Raw genomic sequence first — 25,869 nt, 5'->3', positions numbered from 1 at the left:
TCAACAGTCCAGTCTGTGTGTGTGCTAGGTGCAGTTTCTGCACTTAGCACACACAAAGACATCCTCATTGGCTAGATTATGTCCTGTTCTAGACAGGTCTGCAAACATTTCACATTTCGTACATTTTTTTTTATACTGTGATACATTGGAGAATCGCCCCCTTCGGTTCTCCTCTGAGCCACAGCACTCTGGCTATTCTGTTATCGTTGCTTTGCTGCTCTAGTCTGTGTCACGATTCCGTTTAAATATAATTTAATTAACAATGAAATTTAATAAGATTAATAAATATTAGCGATTAATTGATAATACTATACCAATCTAACAGATTTCTAAGACAGTGCTACGTATTTTGCTATTGAGTTTTACGTTAAACCTTACGCTATGAAGTTCAGAATTTACGTTATATTATTCCGTATCGTATAACAATGGCGGCAAGTTACGAACGGTAAGATCTAAGGCCACTTAAGTATTAACTTTTAAACTCATTATCTAAATTCATATAAACCAAGGAGCTTGACTAGGACTATAAAGCTACTTATAGAAAATAATTTAGTATAACAATTAAGACAATAAAACAACTAAATATATATAAAAACTTAGTGTTCGCTGGAGCTGCAAAAATCTTGGCCAACACAATAATAACCTCGTACCCAGCGTCAATTCAGATACCTTAAAGAATTCCTCCAGTCTGCAGCAGGAAGTGAATCTAAACTACTCCAAATAAGATAATATATGGCAGCTAGTTTCAAGATGGTAAAAAATTTAATTTTTCGGAACTGGAGAGATAACATGGATAAAACAGAAGTTTACGTTCAGTGGAAATGAAACGCAGTGGGTATTGGGGCATACTCAATTGTCATCTTACCTAAACCCATAACAACAATTACCTAGCCCACTTTGTTGCAAGCTCAAGATTCTGAGTTTTACTTTAATTACATTTACTTGAATTCTTTTCAGTGAAAAACTGAAATCATTCTATCTGGTAAAAAATAAATTCACAAGTTTTTTCCTCTTTTTCATGTCTTAAAAAATGGAGTATGTACCTTATTCAAAGGTGTGGACATTCAAGAAAATATGATAAACAAAATTAATTAAAAAAAAAAAAAAAAGACAATTGACTGATAAAAGAATGTAAATACAAACCAAAAAAATAACTAAGAATGACTAAGAATGTACTTAATTAAAACAAGTTATATGTTTGCTAGTTGGTCTAATGCAACCAGCAAATGTTCCAAATTTGCCTTACCTGTGGACTAATGCCTAATAGTTCAGCTTTTCTGAGAAGTTTTTTGCAAGCAGAAGGGCTTGTTGTTAATAAGCGTGGCATCTTCTGAGTAGGCACTGCAAAAAATAAATTACACATTAAAATCATAAAATACAATATCATAACTGTGTGTAGTAACTGTGTAGCAGCCTTATAAATAATTATTCCAATTTCATTTTACAATAGTTTCCCCACTTCTCTCCAAGTTAAGGTACTATTAAGTTTTCTCTTCAAACTGGCAATTTCAGCTTGTATATTTTTTTGAGTGTATCAACTAGACAATTTTATTAAATTTAAGTCAATTATAAGCATATAAATTGGGCTTTTAGGAAAGAAAAATACACAAAACACAAAGATCAGCATGCAGGTGTTGTAGCACAGTGCACAAGTTGATTTGAACACACAAATAAGCAATGAATCAACATGCATTTCAACACATGCCTGCTATTCCTGTAATGATATGCTTTAGAAGCACTGCAAGTACAAGATATTTTCAATTAATTGTAATAATTACATGTGAGGTAATAAATTTATATATAAAATGCTTATAGCTTTCTTGTTTCTAAGTGAACACAAAAAACTTGAATCATCCATTTTTTGTGGATACTTTCAACATTTTATCAATATACCTGTTGCATAAATGACAGTGCATAATTTACTATACTTGTGTGTGTTCCCCATTCTTTCATTCAAATCACTCAGTTGAAATGTCAATTTAAACAGCTAAAACATTTGTTGTAAACATTCACCAAGCCTTTGCCATCAACATGTTCCAGACGTCATGTAGCCCGATGAAAGGGCAGAGATGCCCAACTGTTCTCTTCTCTTACAATAAATCTATCGCAAACAAATAAATGAAATTGCAAGTATTTGAGGGTCCCAGCTCTGTCTTTGCATTCTGTAATTAATTTGAGAAATATGCTCCCCAGAACTATCCATGAGCAGAATTATTTTTATTATTATTCGCTCTCTTTTCTTGTTAAAATTTGAACTAACTTTGGTTATTATTAATTTCATTATCTTATCATCACTGATTTTTGTTCTAAATTAATTAGAACTATATGACTGTCTAAAAGATCTTAAGGGTAGTTTAAAAATTATAATATGATTGGAAACTAATGCTACTAATTTAAAATGTCATATATTACAGATAGTAATGCCAAAACAGGTTTTTCATTTACATCTTAAACACAATATTTAAGAACCTGAAATATATCTTTCTTAAAATCAACATAAATATGTCAGGTTCAGCTAGTAAGGTAGTAAAAATTCACAGGAATTTGTACATAAAAGAATCACAAATTCGTGACAAAAGAATATTTTTCAATGACTGTTTTGTACTTGGGATATAATTTTAAGACTGATTACAATTTTATTGGTCAGAACATTATGCAGAGCCAATATGCTGCATGGTACATATAACTGACAGAATACTGGATTGTTAACTGTGGCAGACATATTTCTCCATGAATTTGCAATGATTTAATTTTAATTTAGAGGATGGAATTTTTCGATAGTATTTTTGAACATTGTGTAAGTGTTAATCTAAAATCTCTCTACCACATTCTGTCAATTTCATCTGTTGCCTCTATCATTCTCCCAACTTCACTAATCACTTGCAACTCTTTGAAACTTGACTTTCTCCAGTCCAACTTTCCTAACAGTGAGGTAATTTTCCTTGGTGATTTTAACTCCAGCTGGCTTCTGTTTTCTAGCCACACAGACTCTGCTGGTCAAGATGCTGAGGCTTTTGCAATTACTAATGACCCCACACAGATTGTTCATTTACCTACCAGAATACCAGAAATCCTAACCATACAGCCAACACACTTGATCTTTTTCTCACAAACAACCCTTCTAAGTACACGGTCGAGGTAAGCGGTCCTCTAGGCACCTCAGATCACAACTTGGTGATCATCTCTTCTCCAATGGAGCCTTTCTCTCTTGCGCATTCTCAATCTCGTGTTGTTTGACACGACAAGAATGCTAAATGGGATAACTGCAAGATTTTTCTTCTTTCTTCTTTTCCTTCACCGGACTACTGTCAAATCTTGTGATGTCACCATTTGCTCAGATTGTGTCATTGAAATTATTCTCGAAGGGATGGAATCCTTTATTCCGGACTCCACCTTAAAATCTCGTCCTTTATCTGAACCATGGTTTACCGATAAATGTGCTAAGGCTAATCAAGAGAAGAAAGTTGCATATCGTAATTGACTTGTTTTCAACTCTCCAGGTTCATTTTCAGCCTACACCACAGCTCGCAACAATTATAAAGCAGATATTAATCAGTCCAAACTAGATTTCAAACAGGCTAAGAGTAGACAATTTGCTTCTTTTCCAAATGGTAGCTGAGCATTCTGGTCTTTTGCCAAAGCTATCGGCAGCAACTTTTGCCCATCTCTGTTCCCACCTCTGGTAAAACCAGATGGTTCTATTGCCACTTCAAGCAGAGATAAAGCTGACCTGCTAGCACTCTATTTTTCTTCCGACTTGTATATTGATGATCTTGGTAAACCACCATTCTAAGCACACTCCATTCAATGCCTCTTGTGGCCTTCTGTCAGAAGAATGTCAGAAGGGTTTGATCAATCTTGATGGTAAGAAGGCTCCAGACAGGGGCAGACCATTCCCAGGGGGCAAGGGGTGCACTGCACCCAGGTGACAACGTTCAAGGGGCGCCTGAAAACCTGAAATTTACATATTTACGTATGAAGAAAATTTTAAAGGGAGGGCACCAAAATGCGAATGCCACCCGGGCACCACATATAGTAGGAACGGCACCTCAGTAGCCAGGTGGGCAGGAGTAGCAGTGCATAGCACACATTTCTTGATTAGACCAGGGTTCGAGCCCATGACCACCAAATACGGAGGATGTGGAAAGGTCAGGGAATGACCACCGCATATCCCCGGAGCAATATGGCCTTAATTGCTAATGCTCCTAAAAACCAAATAACAACAACAACCGTAGGAATGCACCTGGCTCCAGGACCTGATGGCATTTCTCCACTAGTTCTTAAAATCTGTGCTCCTTAACTTACTCCTGTTCTGTGTCACTTTTTTCATTTTCTTATTCCAAAGGTGTTTTTCTTTCTACTTAAATTTGCTTATATCCAGTCAGTTACCAAAAAGAGTTACAAATCTCTCCCATCCAATTATCATCCCATTGTGCTTACTCCTATTCTTTCTAAAGTAATGGAGAAATCAATAAACTGTGAATTCTTAAACTATCTAGAAACTTTCTATCTGATCAAGGCTCGTCAGTATGGATTCCGCCAGTGTCGATCCACTTGTGATATTCTGGCTCATGTTGCCCATCTATGGAAAAATTCAATGGAAAAGTTTGGTGAAACTCAAGCAGTTGTGCTTGACATTTCAAAGGCTTTTGATTGTGTTTGGTATAAAGATCTAAATGACCCACTATCTTATGGCCTGCCAACTGTTTTTTGTAATTGGGTATTCAGTTTTCTCTATGACTGCTCACTGTGGGTGATGGAAGATGGCTCCCTGTGTTCTAAATTCCCCAAGGTTCAGTTGTTTCTCCCACTCTTTTTCTCTTGTATATTAATGACCTTCTTCCATTGACAGTAAAACCTATCCATAATTTTGCTGTTGATAGCACATTGCATTCTATCTTCCAGTTTGAGAAACTCTGCCTTGCACAAACTGATTCAACTTATTGAATATTGACTAATAATTCCTTTAATGCTGATCTCCAAGTAATTCTCCAGTGGGGCAAAGATAACTTAGCTGATTTCAATCCTAAACCTCAGTCCTGTCTTATATCTCGCAAAAAGGATTCTTCTGTTCCTATACTTATCTTCGATGACAATCTGATTTCTAAGCAAGATCATATATCTCTTTTGGGGATTACCCTGACTTCTAATCTCTCTCTCTTAGCACATGCACATTACAAATACTGCTTCCTCTGCATCTAAAAAACTGGGTTTTCTCTTTCGCTCTTGGCATTACTTTTGTTCCAAACAGTTGTTCACTCTATACAAATCATAAATCCACCCTACAATGGAATATTGTTCCCACATGTGGGGCGGTGCCCCCAAAACCTCTCTCTGACTTCTCGATTCCATTCAAAAGAAGGCAATTAGATTAATTAATGACTCCTCTCTAACTGAGTCTCTCCACTCGCTGCCTCATAGATGTATTGTTTCTGCTGCATTCCTTTTCTATAGATACTTTCATAGGTACTATTCTTCTGAATTTGCTACTATAATTGCCACTCTCTCTTCCAAAGCTGTCCGAACACTTTTTTTTGCAACCAGTCAACATCCTTTTACTGTCTAACTTCAAACTCACAGAACCAACTTTTCTTCATCCTCATTTATTCATTCAACTTCCGTTTTCTGGAACAACCTTCCTTCATTACGTATTTCCTGAAAATTACAATCTACTGAAGTTCAAGCCGAATGGCAACAAATATCTTCTTTCATCTTCTGAACCTTCAGCCCATGCATGGTACTAAGTATTATGGGTTCTAATACTCTCGTGTTTGGGGTTTTCATTAAAAAAAAAAAAACTGATTATATTTTAATTTGTTTAGTAAATGTGACAACTGTCAATTTGGATCTCCAAATGTAACTACCAACAAACTTCCATGCTGTGTACATTGTATATATGTATGTATAGTTATAATATTTTCCAACATTTAAGGGTTTAAAAATTAAAGATCTATCAGTTAGTTACAACATGGTGATTTCAGGAATAGAGGAATTATCAAATGAGTTTCTGTTTAAAAAAGAAAGAATGTTCCAAACAGGTGATACTGTAGAATTTATCAATGTTAACCGCTCCTCCAAAGAAACATTTTCAAAAGACCACCATGATCAAAAACTACTGTGTTGTCTATGATAGTCTAGCACAGTGATGCTTTACGTTTTCTGTGAGCTAAAAATAAACTGAAATAAAAATATAACAAATCTTGTATGTCGTAGGTAAAAAGCTAACTAAAAATTGTAGTGGCCTTTGTTATTATATAAAAAAGGTAACAATACTTGAAAGTTTTTAATGAGAGCTTTGTTATTGTGTAATTCTACACACTATTTACACCTATGGTTTTCACCACTAGATAGATGCTGATAGGCCATAAAACAAATTTGTGTTCAAATAAAAAAAAAGACTTCTGTTTCTCTGATCTACCCACTAGTTCAGTTTAGGACGGTGATATAATGTGTCATACAGACATCTTTAAGGATCTCAAGCAAGATTAACAATACTAATGAATTACTGAATTCTTTAATTCCATAATTACCGTAAAGCAATACCCATACACTCTGGATTTTATGTACTCTCAAAGATCATTAAGAGATTAATCTGAAAGGGCTGGTGCAACGGATTATGCCTGAAAAGGCATTCCTTTCAAATTTGAACCTCAAATACCAGGCCTACCATTTGAACCAGGCCTACCAATTGAGGTGGTGCTCCACCCTACATGAATGCAGTTTTATGCACTGCAATGTGCTCTCAAAGACTCGAGATAACAGATTTTTTAAAAGTGCATGAGTAATATTTCAATATTACTGTGCACACTGACATGCTAGCTTTATCTTGTAAAAGGCAACAATGAATTTTGCAGTAAAGCTACACTACAATGTAACCTTTTACTGATGTAGAAAAACTGTTACAACCATGTGGCCTTTAAGATCTAAATGACAACTGTGAGTACTGACAGATTTCCATGTCCATACATGCTTCAACAAACAATTCAAATCAACTGCAGTGCTTCACAGAATACCAAATTCATTATATTCTGTGATATATGTGTTGATGCTGTAGTCTTTTAATCTACTGAATTGGCTACTGCTTCCACACTGTGAGAAGACACCTCTTAATTAATTTGACAGATCACATTTCCTCAAATTTTTGTTATACATATAAATTTTAATACAATATATGGACTTCTGTTGTATTAAAAAAAAATCATCAAAATTCTTTTTATATTACAGTGGCACTGTTACTAACCTAATAGTTATTGGTTTTACAGTGTATTAGCAACTTAGGCTACATTGCATCAGTGTACTGTGTTAATAGAAAGTGAACAATTTTGCAACCTGTTCATTTTGTCTGTACAAAGTGAATAAATACAAACTGTTCTGTGAACACATGCTCATGGGCTGAAAGAGCTGAATAATTCATGTGGGTACAAGTGAATAACTACAAACTGTTCTGCGAACACATGCTAATGGGTTGAAAGAGATGAATAATTCACGGTGGGGGGATCTTACTCCCTCACCCGAGATTGGCTAATGAGATTGGCCAGTGCAATGTTGTCACTTTGGTGTGACGTAAGCACTGGGGAAAAAAAATGAGAGTAGGAGTGTGTTATAGGCCAATTAAATTCATAGGCCTAATGACTGTGATGAATACAATAAACTGTACAGACAAACATAGAGGGGAAGTAAATCAGAATGTCTTATAATGGGAGATTTCAACTTTCTAGATATTGACAAGAACATGTGGGTTGGTTACTCACACAGCAGCAAGACTTTTCTGGATTTGTTGGATGAAAGTTTTATGCATCAGCATATCAGAGAGACAACAAGAGAAAACATTACTCGTGATCTGATTATCAGGTAACCTGTTATGCATTACGAATCTCCAGATAAAAGAACTACTAAGTGGCCATGATCACAGTGCATCAAATCTATTTAAAGATATAACTACTGTCAAAGGTAAAGGGGAGGGATTTTGCTCTTGTAAAGGTGACTACAGTGTTCTCAGAGAGTTTTTAAATTCTATGCAACTATTCTATGAACCAATTGAAAGCATTCAGGGAAGAAACTGTAGAAGCTATTAAGCTTTCATACCAACTAATGAGGCCTCTGGCAAAGAAGAAAAATGTATAGAATACATATAAATTAATAGGTGATACAGAAGCCTATGGTAGATATAAACTAGTATGAAATCAAGTCACAAAGAGGGTTAGGCAAGCAAATGCAGATTAAGAGAAGTCTCTGAAAATGAATGCAAAGACTTCTTTACTTATGTTACCAGTAGAAAGAAGGCCATAAGGAAGGAACCCGGGGTGGATGAGATCTATCCAATTATAACCCCAGGGACTCACATCTGGTGAGTATGGGCTTGGCATACCCAGTGTCCTGAGCTAAATATCATCATTTCTTTCTTGGTGATTCCCTTATACTTCTGACTCTCTCTCTCAGGGTAACTCGGGAATTTTTTTTTGGCTGGTGCAGCATAAGCCTCAGGCTTCCTTGCACCATATGGCTGCTAATAATAATAATAATATTATTACAGGAGGAGGAGGCAAATAAGCAAAGCCTTAGCCATAATTAGCATTAGCATTAGTAATAGCACATGATGCAAGAAAGCAAGCTAGGTCATACAGCATCAGCCAAAAAGGAAATAATAATAAAATAAATAATAAATAAAAAATTTCTATTTCACTCATCCATTCACTCCAAAAGCTTGCCCAGTTCTTCCTTGAATTTATATAAGCTATCAACTTCCACAATGACAGATGGAAGTTTGTTCCAGCAAATAACCACCTGCTGGCTATAGGCAAATTTCCACACACCTATTATACAAATGTCTTTCCTCAATTTGAATTCATATCCCTTAGATTTGTAATCTGGGCAAGAGAAAGAATCTCATTAACACTGAGCTTGCTCAAACCATTCAAGGCCTTATACGCCTGTTAGATTGCCTTGCATGTGCCTAGTCTCCAGACACTGCAATTTGCAAAACTTAAGCCTTTCTTGGTAAGAATAAATCTTTGTTCCCCTCACAAGTCTTGGTGCCCTTCTCTGTACTCATTCTAGCAGCTCTACATTCTTCCTAAAATGTCTATTGATTATCAATGTCTGTCTTCTCCCACTCAACCAACCCTTTATCCATAGCAGCAACTTGCCCTTAATGCCATACTGTTCCAATCTGTACAGTAGTCTTCCATGTGCAACAGTATCAAAAGCTCTCCTGAAATCTACATATATATTCTTTTTTTGCATCCAGTTCCTTTGTGACCACATCATAGAATCCAATCAGATTGGTCAGACAAGACTTCCCCTTAAAAACCCATGCTCTGTCTGAATTATAACCGGTCTTGTCTAGATGATCCTGCAATGCTTCTTTAACCAGTGACTCCATTGTTTTCCCCTGAACAGAAATTAAATTAACAGTTCTGTAATTAATCGTGTCGCCCTTTGATCCTCTTTGTAAATTGGGGAACATTTGCACATCTCAAATCTGTGTGTACCTCCCCCTAAATCCAAGAATGCTCTCATAATTATGGCTAAGGGTTTGCTTACTTCCTTGGCTGCCTCATAACTGGATAGATCCCATTCACCTCAGGTGCCTTTCTTATGTTTAACTTCAACAATTTCTCCTCCACTTTTCTCTCAGCTATTACAAAATTATTAGCTCCATGTTAGAGTTTGATAAGATTTTGGCCTCCACTTCCCTACAGAATTCCTCATGTGTGAATGCAGATGCAAAATACTCATTCAGTTTGTCAGCTGCCTGAGCAGGATTATCAACAGTCGAATCATTGATATCAAGTGGATCAATCTGATTCATCCTCTTCCTTCTAGAGTTTACATAAGTTTACAATTTTTTATGAAAGCATCTTTGGATTCAGAGGAGGTGCCTATGGACTGGAGATGTGTGAATGTATTCTTAATTGACAAAGGGGTTAAATGGTAATATGAATAACTAGTTGTGCCTGGCATAACATCACCATCTTTCTGATTATGGCATAAATAGTTTAATATAGATCCTTAATTCTTCATCATTCTTGATTAGCGGTGATATAATTCTATAACAGTCACCTGTGGGATATATGTATATGTCCCTATTTGCAGGTGGTTCTCAGTCTTCTCCAACAAATATTGCAGCAACCTCCGTTTTGGACGTTGGTGCATTATATTGTCCCTCTTCTTCTTAGTCCGGGCCTTCTATAAATGCCATGCACATGTTCATTGTTGACTTGGCCTGGGTTATTTGATGCATTTGTTTATATGACTCAGCAAATGGGTTAACATGTCGCAGCATCTCGTCCAATTGTTGCATTACTTTGTTCATACACCCTTGGTATGATTGTTTTTCAAGCCATTTTGTTATTGCTTCAGCAGAATCAAAAATATAAAGCAGTCAATATCCTGGTTTATTTGCTTTGTTTAGATATAGCGGTGCGACCAAATGGTAAATCTGGTCGTGTATTCTAAAACAGTATGGACCTTTTCCAGGCAGTGATTTATTCTCTGCGCCCATTGATGCAAACGCCATTGCTGAGTTGTACTCTTGTATATGTTCTCTGTAGTTATTTGCTTTGTGTGTATCCCCTGTAAGCAGTTCTCGTAATAGAGTAGGTGTCTCAGACAGTGGGTCAAGTGAAACCTTTCCATCATGACAGCATTTAGTGTATTTATGCAATGTGTTTAACTCATGTCCCCAATATCTTGCATTGCAATACTCACAGTTGTAACACACATTTACTATGTCATGCTCTTCCACATTAATTACAGCTTGTTGATTATTCACGTCTGGTACTTCTATTTCATTAGTCCTGCAGCGTTTTGTCCATCTTCTCAATTACAATCTTGTTTCTCTTTCTTCAATGTTTTCTGTCCGTCTTTGTAGTTGTAGTCTCGTTTCGGTCTCTTAGTCTATTAGATCTCTCTTCTAATGTTTCATTAGCATTTCTACTACATTTTCTCAAAGTTCTTACACACTGTTCAGCTATTTTTACACTTCTTAAAACTTAGAATGGTTTATTAAAATTGAAGATAGATAAAATAAACACACATCAATAGCTTTCAGACACAGGTTGCCTTTCTTCAGTCGAAAAACGTTAGTATAAAAATTAATAAAGAATGCCTGGTATGTGGTAATGCTAGGTGAACCGTGTGAATGAGTGCTGGCAACAATTAGCAGTGGGTGGAAAAATGTTAGTACAAAAATTAATAAAGAATGCCTGGCATGGTGGTCATGCGAGGTTAACTGCGTGAATGGGTGCTGGCAACAATTAGCAGTTGGAAAATTTGGGCAGTATACCTAAGCATTTTATATATATATAGATTACACCTGTATGAATGAATAGATTAACTTCTGTTCAAGAGTAAATAATTGAGTCATGATTAAAGAAGTAATGCAGGACCATCTACTGCATTACTTCTGTAGGAATGCAGTTATACTGCAATCAATGCATGGATTTTTTGAGGGCCAATCATGTCTGATCAGTCTTATTGAATACTATGATGCAGTAACAAAGGAACCAGATGCAAAAAATAACTTTGATATAATATGTAGATTTCAGGAAAACCTTTCATAATGTTGCACATAAAAGACTACTGTACCAATTGAGGCAGTGCTGCATTAAGGGCAAGTTACTATTCTGGATAAAGGGATGGTTGAGTAAGAGAAGACAAGCTTGTTTATTAATGGACACTGCTCACAGTCTTGGACTAATGTTATTAATGGAGTCTCCAGGATTCAAGTGCTGGGCACAATTGTCATTTTCTATATTTATTAATGGTAATGATCAGAGTATATCAGACTTAATGTCTAAGTCTAAGATGATACAAAGGTAGGAAGGGTGGTTAATGACTATAATCAAGGTAAGCCACTGCACAACATCTAGAAAAATTAGGCAGATGGGCAAAGAAATGGCATTTTAACAGCAACAAATGCAAGGTATCACATATGGGTAGCAGTAATCCCAAATTAACATACGAACTGTGTGGTACTACATTCAGGGCGCCCCCCGTAGCCAGGTAGGCAGGAGCAGCAGTGCGTAGCACACACTTCTTGATTAGACCGGGGTTCGAGCCCATGACCACCAAATACAGAGGATGCCGAAAGGTCAGGGAATGACAACTGCATATCCCTGGAGTAATATGGCCTTAGCTGCTAATGCTCCTAGAAAAAAAAAAAAAAAAAAAAAACCAACAACAACTACACCCAGGGTAGCAGAAAATGAAAAAGACTTTGGGAAAACTGTCCAGTCAGATATGAAGCTCTCTGAGAATTACAGATATGCCGCCAGGGCAGCTTATGAGGTTTTTTCAATGATATACAGAACATTGCTAGCAGGTATAAGGAGGCAATTATCCCATTGTAGAGGGAAATGGTTAAGTCAACATCTTGAATATTACATATAGGTTTGAAGGCCTCATTTTAGGAAGCATGTAGATCTGTGAATGGGTGTAGAGAAGGGCAACAAGATCGGTGAGGGTACCAAAAGGGTAGTACTACCAAGTAAAGCTTCAGTTCAAACTGCAACATCTGAAGACCAGGCACCTGCAAAGTGATCTGATTGAGGTGTTTAAGGCTCTTAATAGATTGAGCAAGCTCGGTGCTGATGGTATTCTTTGCTTAGACTACATACATGAGGGAGAATTAATTCAAATCTTCTGTTGTTGTCGAAGGGGGTAGTTAGAATAAATTCAAGAAAGACCTACACAAACTATTAATGAGGATGGACAGGCAATGTTGAATTTTTTTTTTTTTGGCTGATGCTTTATAAGCTTGCTTTCTTACATCATTTGCCACTACTAATATTATTTGTTTATGCATTTTATTATGCCACTATTAACGGGAAAGGTACCATAGATTTAATTTAATAAAAGATATAAAATTTCAAGCTGTACCCACTCTGCACTTTTCCTCACTCTCCTCATTTTCTGCTACTCTGAAGTGATTTCAAACTGATCACTAGCTCAAACAAGCACTACACAGCATTAAAAGGGAAAAATGTCACTTTTTATAGCACTGATTTTAAAGACAAATGCAGTTGTTCTTTTGAGTGGTGGATTGCTTTGTTAATATTTCAACTTTGTAAAATGATAAAAAAAATTTTAAACGTGCCAGATTTTACAGTTTTCTGTATTACTATTATTATTAGACTATGTATATAAAGTGCTTAGCATCATAATACACAGCCATTTCTGAATAAACAGAAAATTTTTAAGGTGGCATCGTTTTAGGTTATATCTCATATTGTGAATGCCTTCACAACGAGTTGCCATGATATTGCACTACTTCGAATAAGTAACGCTTCACCTAAGGAGAAGACTAGTGTTACTTATTCTCAGATAGGTACCACCACCCAGACAGCACTGTTTCAGGGCTATTTGGCCCTTCGTCAGTGAGTGGGTAGGTACCCAAGTGATGCAATGATGGCAAAAACAGTTATGAAGTATAACTCCACAATATGAGAGATGCCTGATGGTGTATGATGTATTTAGACTAAGGCGCATTTAGGGCTAGAGCCTCAAGCTGCGAACAAATTTAGACTATGTATATAAAGTGCTTAGCATCATAATACACAGCCATTTCTGAATAAACAGAAAATTTTTAAGGTGGCATCGTTATGTATCATGGCAACTCGTTGTGAAGGCATTCACAATATGAGATATAACCTAAAACGATGCCACCTTAAAAATTTTCTGTTTATTCAGAAATGGCTGTGTATTATGATGCTAAGCACTTTATATACATAGTCTAAATTTGTTCGCAGCTTGAGGCTCTAGCCCTAAATGCGCCTTAGTCTAAATACATCATACACCATCAGGCATCTCTCATATTGTGGAGTTATACTTCATAACTGTTTTTGCCATCATTGCATCACTTGGGTACCTACCCACTCACTGACGAAGGGCCAAATAGCCCTGAAACAGTGCTGTCTGGGTGGTGGTACCTATCTGAGAATAAGTAACACTAGTCTTCTCCTTAGGTGAAGCGTTACTTATTCGAAGTAGTGCAATATCATGGCAACTCGTTGTGAAGGCATTCACAATATGAGATATAACCTAAAACGATGCCACCTTAAAAATTTTCTGTTTATTCAGAAATGGCTGTGTATTATGATGCTAAGCACTTTATATACATAGTCTAAATTTGTTCGCAGCTTGAGGCTCTAGCCCTAAATGCGCCTTAGTCTAAATACATCATACACCATCAGGCATCTCTCATATTGTGGAGTTATACTTCATAACTGTTTTTGCCATCATTGCATCACTTGGGTACCTACCCACTCACTGACGAAGGGCCAAATAGCCCTGAAACAGTGCTGTCTGGGTGGTGGTACCTATCTGAGAATAAGTAACACTAGTCTTCTCCTTAGGTGAAGCGTTACTTATTCGAAGTAGTGCAATATCATGGCAACTCGTTGTGAAGGCATTCACAATATGAGATATAACCTAAAACGATGCCACCTTAAAAATTTTCTGTTTATTCAGAAATGGCTGTGTATTATGATGCTAAGCACTTTATATACATAGTCTAAATTTGTTCGCAGCTTGAGGCTCTAGCCCTAAATGCGCCTTAGTCTAAATACATCATACACCATCAGGCATCTCTCATATTGTGGAGTTATACTTCATAACTGTTTTTGCCATCATTGCATCACTTGGGTACCTACCCACTCACTGACGAAGGGCCAAATAGCCCTGAAACAGTGCTGTCTGGGTGGTGGTACCTATCTGAGAATAAGTAACACTAGTCTTCTCCTTAGGTGAAGCGTTACTTATTCGAAGTAGTGCAATATCATGGCAACTCGTTGTGAAGGCATTCACAATATGAGATATAACCTAAAACGATGCCACCTTAAAAATTTTCTGTTTATTCAGAAATGGCTGTGTATTATGATGCTAAGCACTTTATATACATAGTCTAAATTTGTTCGCAGCTTGAGGCTCTAGCCCTAAATGCGCCTTACTACTATTATTATTATTTTTTATTTATATTTTTAAATTTAAGATAGCAATTTTTATTTTTCCATGCAATAAGGATTTTCAAAAATAAGTTGTTTTTCAAGTTTTTATTTATTAAACATACTGTAGTATATAAGAAAGGAGATTGTTTAGCTTTCTTGGATTATAATATTCAATTATGACAAACTTCATCAAATTGGCAAGCAATATATTTATTTCTAAATGTAACACACAATCTCCTGGAGCAATAATGAAATCAACAAATCTGGATTTATCATTCTAAACACTCAAGCAATGTTAACAGCATACAGATGAATGGTAGCAGTTTGGTTTACTTTCTTGATATACTGTGATGCAAAAACCTGAATGGGAGAGACAAAAATTGCTGTGATGCCATTACTTTTTCCATTTCCCTTACACATATTTTAATATGTTCATTTTTTTTTTAATTATGAGGAATTTAACAATACTACTGTAATTTAAAGGTGTCTGTTTTATTTATTCACATCATGTTGAAGTTGAACAAAGAAGAGAGTATAAAATTAATTCTTTGCTCTCTCATTTCACTTGCAATTAGAACAACTGCTTCTAAGAGTAAACAAATAGATTCCTTAGAAAATAACTTGAGGATGACAAAAACTTAAAAAAGTAAGGTAGTATGATGCAGTTTATAGTTGATTACATAGTTGGAAATATGGTTATAAACACGCATTTAAAAGTAAATTTTAGTACATCAACATTCCTAAGTACCAAATTGAATATAGATACCAAGAACAATTGCTATCTTTTTTATACTTATGAACATGCATTTTTCTGTGTATTCTTTTACAATTAGAAGAGTAATCAACAACAATGGTGCCATTTAAGATTAATACCAATAATAATAATAATTTTGCTTTTTTAAAAGTGACTAAAGTGATCTTAGACAGTTTTTAAATTCTATACATTGGAACCAACTGATGATGTTACTAAGAGAAAATTCTAAACGGGAAGCATTCAAGGAATTAATCTTGGAAGCTACTAGGCTTTTCAAGGCAACTAAGAAATACTGTTCAAGTTTTAGGCCTAAATGGATGTCAGATGAACTAATGAGACTTGTGGCAGAGAATAAAAATGCATGGCATGCATATAAATTACCAGGTGACACAGAAGCCTATGATAGATATAAACTAGACTGTAATCAAGTCATAAAGAAGGTTAGGTAAGCGAAGACAGATTATGAGAAATCTTTGGCACAGAAAAACAGCAAAAACTTCTTTACTTATATAAATTCTAGAAGGAAGGTGATGAATCAGGTTGGTCCACTTGATATCTATGGTTCAACTGTTGATGATAATTGTGCTCAGATAGCGGATAAACTGAATTTTGCATCTAAATTCACACATTAGTAATTCTGTAAGGAAGTGGAGGATACAAGCTTAAAAAAAAAAAAAAAAAAAAAGTGCAGCCATTATCAACCCACTGCAGGATGGAAGCCTCCTCAACAATTCATGCTGAGGAAAATGGACCATAATCTGCCACGCTGGTCCATTGTGGGTTGGCAGATCGACCGTATTCAGCAGTCAGGGGCTTGAACCCCGGTCTACTCAAAGAGCGCGTGCTACTGCACTCCTGACCACTCGGCTACGGAGAGGTACAAGCTTATTAAACTCTAACAGGGAGCTAAACGACTTTGTAATAACCGAGAGCAAAGTGGAGGAGAAATTGTTGAAGTTAAGCTTAAGAAAGATACATGAGGGGATTTCTCCAGTTATATTAAAGGATGTAGCAAGGGAAGTAAGCAAAGCCTTAGCCATATTTATGAGATCATTCTTGGACCCAGGGGAGGTCCCCACAGACAGGAGATGGGCAGATGTTCCCAATTCAAAGAGGGATAAAATGGTGACATGCTGTTAGTTTAACTTCTGTTCCTGGGAAAATAATGGAGTCATCGGTTAAAGAAGCATTGCAGGATCATCTAGACAAGATTGCAGTAATACTTCAGATATGACATAGGTTTGTTAAAGGGAAGTCTGGTCTGACCAACTAATTTCATTGGATACTATTATGTGGTCAAAAAGGAACTGAATACAAAAAAAAATTTTTTTTTTTTTTTTGATATCACATACTTGGATTTCAGGAGAACTTTTGATACTGTTGCACATAAAAGACTGCAGTAAAAATCAGAACAGTGTGGAATTAAGGACAAGTTGCTGCTATGAATAAAGGGATGGTTTCATGGGAAAAGACAGAGACTGGTAATCAACGGACACTGCTCTTCGTGAATGTTATTAGTTGAGTCCCCCAGGGTTCGGTGTTGGGCCCATTGTTGTTTTGTGTATTTATCAGCGAAGACAGATTATGAGATGAAGGTATATCAGGCTTAATGTCCAAGTTTGCAGATGATATAAAGGTTGCCAGGGTGCATGACAGTATGCTACTGCAACTGCAACCTGATCTAGAAAAGTTGGGAAGATGGGCTGAGAAGTAGCAACTGAAGTTGAACATTGACAAATGTAAAGCACTGCTATGGATAGCAGTAATCCCAGAGAAACATACCAAATGTGTGGCACTACACTCAGGGTAGTAGAGAATGAAAAGGACCTGGGGGTAATTGTGCAGTCAGATATGAAGTTTTCTGAGCAGTGCAGACAACTGCCAGCGCCTCCGTAGCCAGGTGGGAAGGAGCAGCAGTGCGTAGCACACGCTTCTTGATTAGACCGGAGTTCGAGCCCGTCACCACCAAATACGGAAGATGCGGAAAGGTTAGGGAATGACCATCGCATATCCCGCAGCAATATGGCCTTAGTTGCTAATACTCCAAATAACAAACAAACAAAAGACAACTGCCAGAGCAGGTCATGGGGTCTTGTCAATGATATACAGGAATTTTGCTAGTAGAGAAAAGGAGGTGATTGTTCCTTTGTATAAGGCAATAGTCAGGCCACACCTTGGGTACTGTATACAGGTCTGGAGGCCTCATTTTAAGAAGGATGTAGAGCTGTTGGAATGAGTACAGAGAAGGGCAACAAGATTGGTCAGGGGAACAAAGGGGTCTTCTTACAAAGAAAGGTTTAAATTCTGGAAATTGCAGCGTCTGGAGACTAGGCACCTGTGAGGTGATCTGATTGAGGTGTGTAAGGTCTTGAATGCTTTGAGCAAGCTCAGTTCGGATGGGATTCTTCTTCTTGCTCAGATTATAAACCTGAGGGGGCATGAATTCAAATTGAGGAAAGACAGTTTGATGTTTGGAAAAAATTTGCCTTTAGCTAGTGGGTAGTCGCTTGCTGGAACAAACTTTCATCTGTCACAGGATTGATAGCTTAAATAAATTTCAACGAACTAGACAAAGTCTTGGAGTGAATGGATGGGTGAAATGGGAAGGGTGTTTTTTTTTTTTTTTTTTTTTGGCTGAAGTTATATAAGCTTGCTTTCTTGCATCATATGCCTCTACTAATGCTAAGGGTAAATAATAATAATTTTTTTTAAAAAAAATCAAATAAAGGAAAAAAGTTTTTATAATGATAATAATATTAATAATAAAATGGCTGTGATGAAAGAAATTTTAATGAGATATATGCAATCCTGATTTATCAAATTTTATCACAACAAATGCTCAATAACATTACATAAAAAGTAATGTCTAGTATTAAAGCAATGTAAATTAGAAATGTACATCAGTTAAATTCAACTTTGTTAATTTTGAAGTTAATCTTCTCGCCATATATATAAACAAAACTAGCTGCCAGAAGTCAAAGTAATCAAAAAAGTTCTAGTTAACACTGACTGACAGAAAACTTTTGAAATGATAAATTAGGGACAACATCCACAACACCAAAATCTATAAAAATATTTTCACTAAGTAATAAAACCAAGGAGCTATATTTCCTTAACAAGTCAAACAGCACTACAGAAGTAAATAAATATATCAATGGGAACATACATTTTTAAAACCTGCTTTATGCATAGAAGACCTTTTATCTCAAATTTAAATGCCTATAGCATGGCTGGACTTTATATGAATATTTTATTAATTTTTCTTCTATTGGTTAATCATACCAAAAAATTATTCTAAAACTAAATAAAGCATTCTATTCATATTTGCGATTTTGATTAAAAAAAAAATTAAATGCTATTTCATTTTTTCCTCCCTGGTTAGTAATACCACAGTCACTCTAAAATGTGATCCATCATGCAATAGAGAGTTATTTTTAAAAAATTTTAAACAATGCTCCATGACACTGCTGCTTATTTCAAGAAATTATTGTGAAATTATACAAGGCAAAAAGCAGAATATATTAATGCCAACAGTATAAAACACATCATGGAGCCAAGCTATTATTCCTCCTTTAAACACTGTTCCAATGTCAGCACCTTGTCCCTTTGCCATGGGGATGGGGAGCTAAAATAGTAAATAGCGTTTATTACTGCTAAATGAACCCGGTATTGTTCCAGAAGGTTAGTTGAGGCAATACCAGAATAGAATACAAAGTAGGGAAGTACAGGAAAGCTTTTTCACTACTGGGAATAGCATTTACAATACACATGCATAAATATGCATATTACACTACACAATATATGCATTTACAGACATGATATACATATATCTGTTCTGAAAACAAGTTCTAAGTAAAATTAATGAACCTGGCTGTCCAACTGTTTTATTGTGATCAACTGTGCAACCCATTTTAAGATGGTCTGACTGAAATAAAAATACCATCATCATGGTGCTATCAAGTCTTCTTATGTGTTGTGAATTTGGTTTGAAATTAATTAAAAACAAGAGTTCCAAACAGGTGATACTTATAATTTGAACAGAAGTCATCCTGCTCAAATCTGTTCTATGGGAAGAGTCACATCAAATCTATTTTTCAATGCTGCTGGCAGAAATTTTATATGTCCATGAATAGCAGACAGCAGTAAAGAAGTTTTAGTAATGGAAATGTTTAAAAATCACTGGGATAATTAATCTCCCATGAGTATGGAGAAAGGTTAAAAGAGATAAGATGATAAAATGACAAATACTTGACTAAATGAAAACATCTGAAATGATCAAATTTTGTAACTTAAGCATACTAAAAGAAAAGGTCTAAAAAATTTAAAACCAACAACATGAAATGAAATTATAATTTTCATTTTATTTTTATGTGTGTTTGCAAATACATGAAGTGCCTGTTGCCTTCAGGCAGATATTCGTGAAATTTTAAACTTGATTTTTAGAAACATTTGTTGTGCCACCAAAAATTACATCAAAATAGGAAAAGTATATTGGGCTTTACAAAGAAGGAGAGGACTGAAATTGTTAATTGGTATGTGAAACATGAAAATGCTACAGCAGTAGCATGCTAGTTTGAGAGGTTTCTGAACATAAAACATCTGCAATAAAAACCATAAAGCAAACTGTGAAGAATTTTGATGAAGTGGGAACAGTGCACAATCTACCAAAAGCTGCAAACCTGGTATCTCAAAGACATCTTATCAATTTGGAATTTGCAAGAGAGGATTGTGAAAGAAGTCCAAAAAAAAAAAAAAAAAAAAAAAAAAATTGAAGGTTTTTTTTTGGACTTCTTTTGGAACAAACTTTCAAATAAAGTGGAGTCTGGAACTTAAAATATCTAAAACAAGCTTAAATTGAATCATAAAGAAACTTAAATTCAAAGTTTATCAACCAAGGTTTATTATCTAGTAGGGATAAGGAGGTAAATATCCCTTTGTACAAGACCATGGTTAGGCAGGATCTAGAGTATTGTATATAGGTCTGGAGGCCTCACTTCAGAAAGGATGTAGATCTGCTGGAATGGATGCAGAGAAGGGCAACCAGATTGGTGAAGGGAACAGAAGGGTGCTCTTTCCTAGAAAGGCTTCAGTTCTGCAAACTGTAGTGTCTGGAGACTAGGCACCTATGGGGCGATCTGATTGAGGTGTTTAAGGTAGGCCTTGAATAGATTGAGGAAGCTGAATGTGAATGGCATTCTTCCTCATGCTGAGATTACACACGTGGGCATAAATTTAAGTTGAGGAAGAATAGTTCCAGGATAGATGTGCAGAAGTCTGTTTTCAGCCTGATACATTATTTTGTTTGGCTGATGCTATATAAGCTTGTTTTCATTTGCCATCATTTGCCACTACTACCACAACTACGACCCCATTTTACTACAAAGTTTAAATAAGGATGACCCAGGCAGAAGATTTGAATTTGCCAAAATGTTTTTGGCCACAAGTGTTACAAACCCAGATATTGTTGGCCATGTTCTGTGGACTGATGAAGCCAAATTTAAACTAAATAGAACTGTTAATCAACATAACTGTATTTATTAATATTTTAACAATTCAATTTATTCTTTAACAGAGATTTAAATGTTCCTGGCTTGAGAGTCTCTGTGGTGGAATTTGGAGGGATGTTCTCAGGTTTTTTTCTCTACTGGAACTGTGAGAGGAGAAAGCTAACTGAGACTGCTAAAAGACAAAACCAATCCATTAATGCAGTTCAAGATCAATTTTCAGCATTGATCTTAATGTTGGGTGAGGACCAACTCACTAAGCAAAAGTTTTCCAAAAATTCTTACACAAAGAATTCCTAGATTGATAGATCTGACTATGATGCAGTCACAAAAGAACTGGATGCAGGGAATAACTTTGATATTATATACTTGGATCTTAGAAAGGCTTTTGATACTGTTGCACATGGAAGACTGCTGCACAAATTGGAGCAGTGTGGCATTGGAGGCAAATTGCTGCTATGGATAAAGGGGTGGTTGAGGGGGAGAAGACAGAGAGTGGTAATCAATGGAAACTGCTCATTGTGGACTAATGTTATTAGTGGAGTCCCTCAGGGTTCAGTATTGGGTCCATTATTGTTTTCTGTATTTATAAATGATATTGATGATGGTATATCAAGCTTAATGTCCAAGTTTGCAGACAATACGAAGGTTGGCAGGGTTGTCAAGGACACTACTGACACTATGCTACTGCAACAGGATCTGGAATGGTTGAGCAGATGGGCTGAGAGGTGGCAAATGAAGTTTAACATTGACAAATGTAAAGTACTACATATGGGAAACAGCAACCCCAGAGCAACATATCAACTCTGTGGTACTACACTGACAGTGGTAGAGAATGAAAGGGACCTGGGGGTGGTTGTGCAGGCAGATATGAAGTTTTCTGAGCAGTGCAGACGGGCTGTAAGAGTAGCTCATGGTGTATTGTCGATGATATATAGGAATTTTTCTAGCAGGGATAAGGAGGTGATTATTCCCTTGTATAAGGCAATGGTCAGACCACACCTAGAGTACTGTATACAGGTCTGGAGGCCTCATTTCAAGAAGGATGTAGAGATGCTGGAACGAGTACAGAGAAGGGCAACAAGATTAGTGAATGGAACAAAGGGGTGCTCTTACAAAGAAAGGCTTAAGTTTTGCAAATTACAGTGTCTGGAGACTAGGCACCGGCGAGATGATCTGATAGAGGTGTATAAAGCCTTGAATGGTTTGAGCATGCTCAATGCTGATGGGATTCTTCCTCTTGCTCAGAATAATCACCTGAGAGGGCATAAATTCAAATTGAGGAAGGACAGATGTAGGACTGATGTGAGGAAATTTGCCTTTAGCCAGCAGGTGGTTGTTTGGTGGAACAGACTTCCATCCCTTGTCATGGAAGTTGATAGCCTAAATAAGTTTAAGGCTCAGCTGGACAGGTATTTCGAACGAACAGAGGGGTGAAGTGGAAGTGGTTATTTTTTTTTTTTTTTTTTATTTTTGGCTGATGCTGCATAAGCTTGCTTTCTTGCATCAAATGCCTCTACTAATGCTAATGCTAAAACCAATCCATTAATGCAGTTCAAGATCAATTTTCAGCACTGATCTTAATGTTGGGTGAGGACCAACTCACTAAAATTCTTACACAAAAAATTCCTAAGTCGATAGATTTAACTGGCAACTGCACTGCCTGGATTCAGTAGGTGTTGAATCCAGGGAGTGCAGTACTGACTGGTTGTGGCACATGTTTGGAGGAATTATAGATTTTGAAGAGAGGAGGAATTACAGATTCTTCCTCTCTTCCAAATTCAGAAGCATTGTGTCCATGAAAGTATCTATAGAAAATGCATTCAGCAGAAACAGAAATTCTATGACACAAAGAGTGGAGAGACTTTGTAAGAGATGGGTCATTAATTAACTTAACTGCCCTCATTTGAATGGAGTTTAAAAGCCAGAGAGAGAGTGGTGCCCTTGTAACTTACTTTTTCATAATTTATGGGAGCACCACCTCAGACATATGAACCATGGTAGGGTGGATTTGAGATTTCCACAGAGTGAGTAGCTGTTTAGAAGTAATGCCAAGAGAAAAAGAGAAAACCCAGTTTTTTTAGACGCAGAGGAAACAATATTTGTGATGTGCTTAAGAGAGATTAGAAGTCAGGGTAATCCCTAATAGAGATATGTGATCTTGTCTATAAACCTGAGTGTTGTCAAAGACAAGCATAGGAGCAGAAGAATCCTTTTTGCAAGATGCAACCCAAGACTGGATGTTAGGATTGAAATTAACTAGGTTATCTTTGCCCCACTCAAGAATTATCTAGAGATCACCATTTAAGGAATTGGTAGTGGATATTTAAGACTCTTGTCTATAAACAAGCTGTTTGTGAAGGGAAAGGTTTTTCAAAGTGGAAGGTGGAATTTAATGTACTGCCATCAGCAAAACTATGGATAGGATTTCCAGTCAATGGAAGAAGGTCATTAATATGCAAGAGGAAAACAGTGGGAGAAAGATATGAACCTAGGGGAACACCAGCACTAGTGAACAAGTTAGAAAACAAAGAGCCATCTTACCATCATTCACAATGAGCAGTAAGAGAGAAAACTGGATATCCAATTACAAAAAACATTGCCAAACCATAAGATGGAAGCTTATTTAGAAGACCTTTATGCTAACTGCAATTGAAAGCCTTTGAAATGTCAAAAGCAACTGCCTGAGTTCCCCAAACTTTTCCACTGAATCTGTCCAGTATACCAGCAGTGGATTGACACAGACAGAATCCATACTGGTGATCACTGATCAGATGAAAGGTTTAGAAACCTTTCATCTGATAGTTTAGTGGTTGGCGGTTAATGGATTTCGCCATTACTTTAGAAAGTCAACAGGATGATAATTGGATGGGAGAGATTTATCACCCATTTTAGGAACTGGTTGGATATGAGAAAATTTCCAAGCAGAAGGGAAAACACCACTGGAATAACACAGAACAGGAGTAAGTTCAGGGATACAGGTTTTGAGAACAAGTGGAGAAATACGATCAGGACCTGGAGCCTTCTTGGCATCAAGGCTGTTCAAAATTCTTTTGACAGAAGGCCACAAGAAGCATTGAATGGAGTGTGCTGGGAATGGTAGGTAGTGGTTTACCAAGATCATTAATACACAAGTAGGATGCTAGCAGGTCAGCTTTATCTTTAGTTGAGGTGACAATAAAGCCATCAGGTTTTAACAGAGGTGAGAGGAGAGATGGGCAAAAGTTGCAGCCAATAGCTTAGGCAAGACTCCAGAACGCTTGACCACATTTGGACAAATATCAACTTTTCTACTTTTTAGCCTGTTAAAAATCTAATTTGGACTGATTAATAATCGCTTTATGCAACATTTTTATATTAAACAGCCTTAGCACATTTAGTGGAAAAACAAGGTTTAGATAAAGGAAAGATTTTAAGGTGGAGTGTGTAATAAAGGATTTCATTCCTACAAGAATAATTTCAGTGACACAATCTGAGCAACATTGACATCAGAAGATTTAAAAGAGTAATCCAACTGAGGAAAAGGTGAATAGAAATTTCACAGAACAACCCCTTTTGCATTCTTGTAAAAAGAATACAAAATGGGATGATCTTCCTGCTGTTGCCAAACAACACAAGGCTGAGAATGGCCACAAGAGAAAGGCTCCATTGGATTAGAAACCATCACTAAGTTGTGATCTTAGGTGCCTAGAGGACTATTCGCCTTGCCCACGTACTTGGAAGGGTTACTCGTGAGAAAAAGATCAAGAGTGCTGGCTGTGTGTCTGGTATTCTGGTAGGTAAATGAACAAACTGTGTGATGTCATTAGTAATTGCAAAAGCCTCAGCATCTCGACCATCTGGGTCCATGTAACTACAAATCAGAAGTCAGCTAGAGTTACCTCATTGTTAGGATAACTGGACTGGAGAAAGCCAAGTTTCAAAGAAAGGAAATCAAAGAGTTCCAAGTGATGAGTGAATTTGGGAGAACAATAGAGGCAACAAATGAATTTGACAGAACAGGGTAGAGGAATTTTAAAGTCAGAGAAGGTCGATAAGAGGAAATTCCAAATTAGTAAGTCTCTGACAAGGAACATCAGAGTGGATATATGCATAAGTACCATCTTTGAAGCGAAAAAAATTGTACAGTGAATAATCAGGACAACTGAGATATCTAATTATTCAATTAGGACATCTCAGTTGAGCAGTGATTGAATCAACCAATTATTGGGATTCTGTCAGAAAAAGTATGTGGGATTTGGAAGACTAAGTGGAAATGGACATCACTGAGATTGTCATTGAAATGAGACCACATATATTTGTGAAATGAACAAGTAAGTGTTTGAGGAAGTTTAGATCTTTTTGCAGATAAGTTTGCGCTATCAGTTTGACTATTTATGATATATTCAGTAGAAAAGGTAGGGAGGATACATAGGAAGTACTGAAATTTTTGAATATGGCATACACACAAAAAGCATATACTCGGTTCCTGACATAAGGTGGTCTCAACAATGCACACCTCGCATACACATTACTTGAACTCCCTCAAGTTACTATCTGGCAGAGTAGAGGCCGCAATATTATATAGTAGCTGATACAGAAGCCTCATGGAGAGTTAAGTCCAGTGGACTATCTAGCGGCAGACCTGCAAACAGTATTTTAGAGTTATTTCCTCAAAATGTAA

At 36.5% G+C, this 25,869-nt stretch overlaps 1 protein-coding gene across 1 annotated transcript in view; it reads right to left on the bottom strand.

The window, feature by feature from the left end:
* The window catches only part of LOC150075263 (PHD finger protein 14-like), a 313,155-nt gene that overhangs the window by 68,925 nt on the left and 218,361 nt on the right, over positions 1–25,869 (bottom strand). Inside the window, exon 15 of the mRNA XM_090388420.1 lies at positions 1,247–1,341. Within this exon, the coding sequence (XP_090244546.1) occupies positions 1,247–1,341 (95 nt within the window). The remainder of the gene's footprint in view (positions 1–1,246; positions 1,342–25,869) is intronic.

The sequence above is a fragment of the Mastigoproctus giganteus genome, chromosome 14 (assembly GCF_048544385.1).
Source record: "Mastigoproctus giganteus isolate SK-2022 chromosome 14, ASM4854438v1, whole genome shotgun sequence".
In the NCBI taxonomy this organism is placed as follows: domain Eukaryota; kingdom Metazoa; phylum Arthropoda; class Arachnida; order Uropygi; family Thelyphonidae; genus Mastigoproctus; species Mastigoproctus giganteus.
The sequence above is the reverse complement of the archived record's forward strand: the minus strand, read 5'-3'. Positions and strand labels throughout refer to the sequence as shown.